We start from the raw sequence: 10,177 nt of genomic DNA, 5'->3' as shown, positions 1-10,177 counted from the left end.
CATCTGCATTTGCCCCCTGCAGTCAGTAAATGAACCGTCCATATTGGCACAGGGTCACTTTCTAAAACCTTTACACTCAATATACCCCAGTGGTAAAATAACCTTCCAAACTTCACCTGAACAGCAGAACCCATTATGATCTTCAAAAAAAGCTGAAGAAACACCTTTTCCGGAAGCACTTCACTTAATGCACTTATGTCTGCTCCTCTCTAGTACTTATGGATATGTGTTATGGTAGCAGTACTTGTGTTATATTCTCCCTCCCTTGGATTAATTGATTTTGCTTGTGTTACTCCCATTTGTCGTTTATAAAAGATGTATAAATGTATTGCAAGATGCAAATAAAATGTTAAATAATTTTAAAATTATTATACATTTTCAAATAATCAATGAGATATATTTTATCAAATAATATATTACCAAATTATTATCAGTGACAGATATAGTGTACAATATATGTTATAGGCTATATATGAGGAGATGCTTATAATCATGGCTACCCTCAACATGTCCACTATGAGCCCGAAGCAGTTAAAACATACCAGACAGGTGTGTGTGTGTCTCTTGTGGGTTCATTAAAAGGACCTGCCTTGTTGCATCAGGGACAAGAACAGAAGGATGAAACAAAAAGTAAGTAAGAGCAAATGAAAGAAGGGGGTTGTGGATTACATTTGGTTACACCTCATTGTCCTTCAGGTGCTAGAGTCACAGCTTCGTAATACACAGCTTTGTATTATTCTCTAATACACGTTATTGGACTCTGTGTGGAGGAATGTTCTCTGATCTCTTGTCAGGTGTTCTACAAACTCATCAAGCTTTATAGGAGAAAACTTATAGCCATTATCTTGGCAAAAGGGGGTTGCAAAAAGTGTTTAATAAAAGGGTGCCATTAATTGTGTCCAATGTGTATTAGAGAACTTTTTTTATTTCATAATGAAGCAAATTCCCCCATTTTCAATTGTTTTACTTCAATGGAAGGTTATATTTTGGGGATTTTCTTGAATAAAAGGTCAAAAGGATTAACAATGCAGATTTATTTTCACAGGCTTCTTTTTTCATATTTATCAAGGGTGCCAAAAATTCTGACCAGGACTGTATGTAAGACCTGAACTACTTCAAATGGTCAAAAAAGGTGCAAATAAGTTTAATTAATATAACAAATTAAATGTAACTAAAGTAGTAGGATATGGTTCTTAAAATAAATGGCGAATTGAACTGAACGAAGTAATGAATAACTTCAGGGTTCTGTGATTGTCTGTGCCCAGCAGGTCTCTCTCTGAGCTTTACTGTATCCCGCAGCTCCTCAAAACCTTTGGGTCAGAGTCTGACTGACAGTTGCTGTAGGGGGCGGGTGGGATCAGCAGGGCTACCTTTCAGAGATGTCAAGAGTGAATGATACCATGGCGACCGTTCTTAAGGCTCTGTGGTGTTTATGGTACCCGGTGGCAAATAGATAAATAGCAGAACTTCCAGACAGACATTCACCTGCCTTCCAATCTTTGCTTCAAAGGCCAAATCTGAAGTGGCATAAAATCACAAAAATGTGCATTTACACTGAATGTTTATAGAGACAGAGCGACGCGCGTCATAATATGAAAACAATTGTTGGATTGGGGAAAACAATCCACAAGTCTCCATTTACTTTGTATTGAGTGAAGCTGCCTGCTTGTCATTTCTTAACAAAAAAAACAAAACAACGTCTATAAAAGCTTAAAAGCGTTTAAGGACAAAAAAGTGGATACAGCAGGCAATAAGACGTGAAGCATCAGATGGAAGAATGGGGAAATTGGGATGGGGAAAATGGGATCATGACACTCAGTAGGCCTATGCACTAAAAATACACTACGCTTGCAGCAAACATTTTGTCACTGGTAAGTCAAATATCCAAGGGGCTGTTTATACCTGGACACTTCATGCGTTTTCTCAGATCGGATCTGTTTAATCAAAATGATTCCATTTACACCTAAATGTTTTTTTGCAAAACGGATAAAAATCCGATCTTCAATTCCCGCGCTATATGCAGGTTTAATGGAGTTCACGTCACCGAAAGCAAATGGTGTCTTGTGCACCCAACGCGCACGACCGCCCACACCGCAATTACGTCATTTTTGCCGCACACACCTTCGCGCTCGTGTGGACGCGGCGAGTATAAACCTAGCTTTATATGACACTTTGCGCTCTGTCACAATTGCTTGTATCCACTTTTGTGTCTTCAAACGCTCGTTTTTTGGGGTCGACAGCTTATAAAAACTTAGTTCTGTTTTTTTTTTTTTAGCTTGTTTGCTGTAGGCCTACGTGTACACCCTGTCACATAGCTTTGTTTTTTGTTATAAGTCAAATGATGGAGGCACCTTCACTCAATACAAAGTCAATGGAGACGGTTGGAACTCTAAATTTTAAATTTAGAGTTTAAATTTAGTTAATAGTTAATAGTTTTTTTCTATTTCTTAATAAAATTGTTCCAGCTGGGACATTTGCTACAAAGAAATTCAGAATTATTAGACCGGGTAGATCACCGCGGGATTAAAATAGGTTTTTCTTCAACGTCCCCATTTTGAGTTTGGAGAACTTGGCACAACACATGAACAATGATGCTGCTAGCTTAAGCGTTTCTGGCAGGACAGAAGATGTCACCAGACCGTCGTGAAATATCGTCCTCAAGGAGATGATTTTCGGAATAAAATATAACAATGCACAATCACACTGACACCGCCGATTGGGTGTCACCGATCAGATACATTTACCGTATCTGAGAGTAATGTAGCAGAGGGTTGATGTCTCTTCAAAGGAAGATAACAAACGGCGAGTCCGCAACTCTCTGCTGTATAGTTTGATGGTTTGCTTCACGATGTGAGTACAGGACTCTTTAACTTCACTGTACATTGCTGGTAGACATTTTCCAAAACAATAAGGACCTAGGCCTGTTTTGTCTCCCACTTCTTGGTTCTCGCGCCGCTTGAGCTGTCAGGCGTGCTTTTGGTTGTAATGACAATGACGTAATTCAGGGCGGCACAAGTTCGCGTTCATTTACACTGAACCAAAACAGTATCCGAGTCACCTTTGATACTAGGGCTGAGTTGGGTCAGACCCGTCATATTTTAAGTCTGCTTTTATGCGGCATTGTGTGTTTACACAGAATTCTGAGCAGACACAGAGCAGCTTTAGAGTAGCCTTAACTCGAAGATGCAAAAGACCTCAATTCCTCTCTCTTTCTATAGCCTAACTCTTTAAAGATTTATGTCCAGATGCCCACTGGTGCTTCAACTGCCAATGAATGCCCCCAAGTATACTACCATGATTCTGAAGCAGTATGCAAAGATCTTTTCTAATGAATTTACATAGGGATTCAAAAGTTTGAAGCCATATTTTGCTGATTTCAGACAATTTATTATCAACGGCTGCAGCATTGTAGCTGCATAAACTCCACAGGTTCAAACCTGATGAACATGTTATCCAGCATGCTATGAGAGCCACTTGTGCCTAATGGAAGCAAGAACATCTGATAATCTATACAGAGAGTGACATGATCAATGTCACAAATTTACTTATTTGAATAGTGCAGAATCCTAAATTCATATTTTATGTCATTTTATTTCATAACATTTCTTGATTAAAAAATGTCTTCAAAATCCTAAAACTGTTTAGATCAGGGGTTCACAACTCTGGCCATCAAGATCTACTTTTCTGCAGAGTTTAAATCAAAATGACTTGCCTGTATAACTTTTTAGTATTGTTGAAGAGTTTGATTAGCTTGTTCACATGTGCTTGATTATGGTAGGAGCAAAACTCTGCTTGAAAATGGACCTCAACGGGGCAGAGTTGAGGATTAAATATGATTTTGAATCAGATTTTTCAATGTGCAAGACTTTTAAACCCTACTTTATATTAAAGGCATAATTCATAAACCAATTCAATCCTAAAAACAATCTTTTGAAATAATTTGAAACATCTCTTATACACCACAAAACAGTGACCAAATGTGTCCTGGAGAACTTCAAAATCAGTTCATTTCATCTCATTTATGTCTGATTTTGAATGAAATGTCAGGCAGTACCACATCAACATTACAGTTTCCTTCTGAATTACTGCCTTAACTTTAACTAAAAACTTTACTTGAACATAATATGAAATTAATTAAATAAAAAACCACTTAAATCTACTTAAAGAGAGTACACTTTCATGATGGTTTCTTAACTCGCTTTTAAAAAAGTGCACTTTCTAATGATTGATTTAAAAATCTTTTGTCACACTTCAAAGAAGAACACTTATTTTGATGTGTGAAATAACATACTAAAGAATATTACATTTAGAGTTCATATTTTTAAGACAATAGTCATATTTAGGACAATCAAGTCATTATGAAATTACATATAATGATGTACTCAAGTTTTATTTAAAGGGGTACTTCACTGCTGACAAAACAGGCTTACCATAAAACTTGGCTGGCTATGCAGTAACCAGTGCACAGATTTGTTAATTATATCATGAACTATATGATACTGTATATATTTCGATTGTCAAATATGTGAAAGTGAATGTGCTTTGTCGTTTAAACACCTTTTAATAATCATGTTAGTTGTCGTTTAAACACCTTTTAATGAACATGTTAGTTGATCTATAACGCACAATGGGCTCCACCATGTTAGCTTGCACCACAATTCAGAGAATCGCATCTGACGGATTTACATCACGTAAATTCATCCATTTCTTCCAAAATACATAAAAGTAAGTGGCCAGTGAACTGGGAGAAGAATAGAGTAAATGTTATAGTTTCCTACACAATGTGTATCTGATATGAATAAAACATTTTAAATTATAATTGCCAAATTATAATTGAAAGGATTATTATTGCAGCTTCCATCAGTAGCCTATATGGAATATTGTACGTCTGAATTTATCAGTGACGCAACTGAACGTTCTAATTGCACCGGTGTTCGTACACATCAAAGGGTTGAAATCAATCACATTTTGAGGGTGGAGGGGGAACAAATTGAAACTGAGGGGGCAATGCCCTGTTTTGCCCCCTCGTGGTGCCGGCCCTGCTTTATTGGCAAATACTTCTTAGCAAACTTTTAGTTATAATGGTGTCGACTTGTATTGTTCCCGGGTGCAAGAATTCAGTAAACGTTGAGCGGGAGTGGGTTACTTTCCGTTTCCAGTGAAGGATCCTGCGCAATGTAGGGAGTGGCTAAAAGCCAAAAAATAGTAAATATGGAGAGAACACTGTGAGGGAAAGTCTGAAAAGCCTCCATGATTGTAGTCAACATTTCAAACTAGATGACGATGAACACAGTGTTTAGGAGAAAAAACTGAAAGTGAAAATGCCATTCCATCAGGAAGAAAAACGCAGTAGCGTACAGGTGACATTGTAACCTGTATGCAACTGGTGACATATACATTGTAATACAATACAATACCCTTACAAAAACTGTTCTGTTAATTACCCTCTGTCAATCTGACTGTCTGTAGGCGGGGATACAAAAATGCAAAAGTATAATCAGTAGTTTTCAAGCCCTAGAGCTGTCAAAAATCTGCCTGATGATGCAAAAAGCTGATGCTTTTGCTGACAAATAAACGTAAATTTCTCTGTCCAGGTATGGAGGACATGTAAACATTGTACATTTATATACTACCGACAGCGTAACAATACAAAGCAGGTTGAAAAATCAACTGTTAAACTTTGATATATATTTAAACTAAAACATTTTCATTTGATTGTAAATAACATGTAATTAAGTGTCCAAAAACACTACATTCTGTTCACACTTAAGTACATATTATTTCTGTAGTAATCTTATTAAAAGTATGCTAAAGTGTACTACTTTTTCTAAATGATAATCTCTAAGAGAGTGCATACATTTAAATGACCCACCTTGGACAAACACCCTCTTCCAGAAGATTCTACCCACATGGATCCCGCCCAGAAATAACAGATTGGAAAGAATCAGAAGAGCCGTGGAGAGTGCGGAGATTAGAGCTAGGCCACGTCTCTGCATCCGAGGTGACAGACAGCACACCTAAAACCAGACCAAAAGTGCTTGTTATTATTTACGCTGTGCTATGTGGCATTTATTGAGTGATCTTATAACTGAACTTTATCTAAGGCCGATACTTAACAAGAGAGCGTTTGTGTGAACTCACAATAGTGTGATGAAGAGGACGAGAGGAGAAGAGGAGTGCAAGAACATTCTCCACCAAGACCCCGATCCAGTTCAGGAAGGCCCAGTACTGCAGGTAGTCATGGCAACCATGCCAGAAACACACAAACCCGAACGCCAGCGCAGTGGAGACAATCTTCCGAAACACACCATGACGTGAGCCTCCCAACGGCACATATATGTACCTAAAAGCACATACAAAAACACACATATGAACGACTAAAAAATTGTTTTCTTTTAAGCTTTGACAATTAATAATTAAGTAGTTTTAATATTGAGTTGTTTTCTGTCCCTTAAACCCTTAATCCTTCAAAAAGCATTTTTGCATCAAGACATTATTTAATGTGTTTAATTAAGGGGGCATTCTCTCTGTGTGTTAATGTGTGAAAAAAGAGGAAAAGATTATTTACTGTCTGTAAAACTGCTACCGTTCCCCTAATAATAATAATGACAGCAGGAGAGAGAGAGAGAATTCTGAACTAAACCCGATCTTTCTCTACAGCAGTATAGTAGAGTTTCCATTTCAGGGCTGAGAGAGCACCAATCTGTTCTAATGAGGCTGCTGGGATAGTGGAGGACTTGACTCATCTGTGTGTGTCTGTGAGAGAGAGATAGTGAAGAGGATAAGATTAGTTCTTGACCACGGCTCCAGCTGACAGCGTATGTAGAGAGATCAAGAAAAAAAGATCAACTGTGCTTTATTTTATCTCACTTAAAAAAAATCTCTGCTCTTCTTTTTTTATTCTTCAACATTCATGTGTCTGTCTCTCCTCTATAGGACCACTAATAGGATAGATGGGTTTTTGTGGATTCACTGATATGTTAACTGGACTTACTGATAAGGCTTTTTGCCAGTTTCATCTAATACAATAAAAGAGAAGCAATATTATGCTCTGAATAAGTCTGGTTTTCCTGCAAAATTATCTAAATATTCTTAAAACAAGACTTATTTTCAAGTTTTTTTTAAGCATATACACTATCGTTCCATAAATATTTTTTGAATAAAATTAATACTTTTATTCAGGAAAGATGCATTAAATTGATCAAAGGTTACAGTAAATATATTTACATGATACAAAAGATTTCTATTTCACTTAAATGCTGTTCTGTCATGACAACTCTCAGGAGATTGGTATGGTAATAGAGATTGGCGTGGTAATGGATATGGCAATGTTAATGTATTTGGTCTTGGCGGTATAGATCTGCTACACTGCTGCTGCTGCTGCTGCAAAGCAAGTACTGAGACTTGCTACTGCCAATACATTCACAGACATGCTTCTGTAAGCATGTAAGATATTCTGCTGCTGCACATAAATGTAACATACATGAATAAACCCCCATAGCAGATCTATAGCCTACAGGTGGAGCTGGGGAAAGGGGAGGGTTTCTGAAGCACATTGCAGACTGCTACCAGCAACACCCCAATATTTGTTTGAATATTGAGCCGCAGCTCATTGGACGCTGATAGCAACAGCAACCAATTAACTGTGTTATGTAGATAATGATGTGATCGCTACCAAATGAGTCAGAGACTTATCAGCCTGTGCCATCTAGAGTTTCATGCCAGAACTAGGTACTTTTTGATATTCATCAAAGAAACCTGAGAAAATGTAAAATTTCCACAAAAATATTAAGCAGCACAACTGTTTTCAACATTGATAATAAGAAATGTTTCTTTAGCAGCAAATCAGCATATTATAATGATTTCTGAGAGATCATGTGACACTGAAGACTGGAGTAATGATGCTGAAAATTCAGCTTTATCATCACAAGAAAAAAATATATTTTAAAATACATTAAAGGGGACGAATACCTTGTTTGCACATGATGTCACTGCTGTGTTCCGTCTGCTGATACTGAAATTAATATGGATACCTGCTTATACCTTTTGTTTTGCTTTTGACTTAGTTAAATATTCACATTGCTCATGGTATCGTTTACAGGGAACAGAAGCTATTTTATCCCATTGCATGATCATTTGCTATTTTCACTGATGTTTTGTACAATCCCGTTCACAATGTTGATCTGGTTATCATGAAAACAGTCACGCGCTGCTGCTGCTTCAGCCATCATATGGTAGAAAATGTCTAAATAAAAATTGTGTTCAACAAAATGACAGAAGTCCATCCATTTCTTTGTTGGAAAGGTAAAATATTTACTTTCCCATATGACCACGGAGGAGAATTGGAGGGTCACATTCAGTGGACAAACAACAACAAGCTGTATATTTTTTTAAATTTACTTCAAACCTGTTCACAAGCTTCTATGGTTTGACTTTGGCTGTCATTTGTTGAAGTGGCTGCGTGCAAGTTGTGCTAATTCACAAGCCAAGTGAGTAATACTCACAAATGTATTGTTATTTATTAAACCAAACAATTATAAATCGTTCAAAAACTACATTGAACAAAACTTGTCCTCAATGAACAACAAAAAACTGTGGAACTCTGAGAACTATTTCTAACATGGATTCTAAAAAAACAACATCTCCTTACTACTGACGATTTTAAGAAAGCAAATGATTTGAATTACTTTTTTATAAGGTTTGATAATAATAAAATGATTAGGTGATTACAGTTTTAGATTTCAAGTCAGTTGAAATTTTTAGTCAGTTATCAGAATTCGCTCCCCCTCTGACTTAGGAAAGGGATTTTATAATATAACCGCCCCTTAATCTGCACGTTTCCACCCACGGCACCGCCATTTGGTTTTCGCAAGCGACAACAGTGTAACCAGTTCTAACGCAATGGCAAAAGTTCGAGCAAAGCATGCAAACTGTTCTGTTGTTGGCAGCACAGACGTGCACAGAATACCATTTGACCAAAGAATTAAACATGTCGACGAGATAAATCAATGAATGTAACTCCACAGCAACATAAATGTATCCACTAACCATTCAGAAACATCCAGGTGCAGTCTAAAGTCGCAACCTCTTCCTGAGTCTCTCTGTAAGGCTGCACTTAGCTACTGTTTATTTCTGAGATTTTGGCTGACTGAAATTATTCGCGTTGTGTTATTGTATCCGAACTAAGCTCTCGTGTAAAGGATCTGCCGTCATCTCGTCTTCTGAACGTGGCGGGGAGCAGCAGCACATTTGCATTTAAAGGGACACGAACAGAAACAGGGGCAAATTTGACAAGCTATAATAAATAATCTGGGGGTATTTTGAGCTGAAAGTGCACAGAAACATTCTGGGGACACCATAGATTTATATTACATCTTGTGAAAAGGGGCATAATATGTCACCGTTAAGTATGCACAGAAAAAGATTCAAGCCATGTTTTATTTCCAATGTATATCAACTTCTGCCATCAGGGAAGCGTTATAGCGTCCCACTTTGTAATAGAACTTACCTGTATAAATATACCTGTATCTAGTAATATTTTAAATGGTAAGTTGTCACAATTTAGTCATTGTTATGAATTCTTTTTAATGTTTTAATTATTATTTCTTCCCCTTTAATGTTGTTGTCACGTGTTGTGTGTGTGTATGTTGTGTACTACTGCAGCTTTGAGTCCAAGACAAATTTCCTGAAAAAGGACAATAAAGTATACTCTACTCTACTCTCTTTCATTTTTCATTTACCAACTTTGTGAAGTAACTGCATTGTGGTAGTCAATGAGATGCAACCACCCAGCTTCATTTTCAACTTCTGTTCATCTGACTGTGAAATTCCCACAATTCCACTAATCTTCTGCTCTCAGAGCAGGATTACACAGAGAACACATCACTCTCTTTATCTAAAAGCTCAAAAACTCTGAAGAGACACATATCTAAAGGTAAGAATCTTCAATCGTCTGTTTTTCAAATAATAATATAATATTCTAAAGAAAGTTTGGACATCATGACAACTGATTAGACTGGTCAGTATGGTTGGATTGATACCAAAAATTTGGCTTTGGTGCAATACCAGCATCTGGTCCTCGGTATCTTGACTAAATAGATACCTTGGACAACACCTAAACAGCCTTGAGTGACTGATGAAACTTGGGATATATACTGTATATACACATACTACATAC

At 37.1% G+C, this 10,177-nt stretch overlaps 1 protein-coding gene across 3 annotated transcripts in view; it reads right to left on the bottom strand.

Moving 5' to 3' along the window:
- The window catches only part of hhat (hedgehog acyltransferase), a 39,180-nt gene that overhangs the window by 7,163 nt on the left and 21,840 nt on the right, over positions 1 to 10,177 (bottom strand). For all 3 annotated transcript variants that reach the window (XM_081394002.1, XM_081394001.1, XM_081394003.1), the window contains 2 exons: positions 6,142 to 6,343; positions 5,873 to 6,017 (listed from right to left, as the gene is read on the bottom strand). In XM_081394002.1, the coding sequence (XP_081250128.1) occupies positions 5,873 to 6,017; positions 6,142 to 6,343 (347 nt within the window). The remainder of the gene's footprint in view (positions 1 to 5,872; positions 6,018 to 6,141; positions 6,344 to 10,177) is intronic.

This window comes from Scardinius erythrophthalmus (genome assembly GCF_964197995.2).
Source record: "Scardinius erythrophthalmus genome assembly, chromosome: 19".
Taxonomy (NCBI): Eukaryota; Metazoa; Chordata; class Actinopteri; order Cypriniformes; family Leuciscidae; genus Scardinius; species Scardinius erythrophthalmus.
This window is presented reverse-complemented; position numbering and strand designations above follow the sequence as displayed.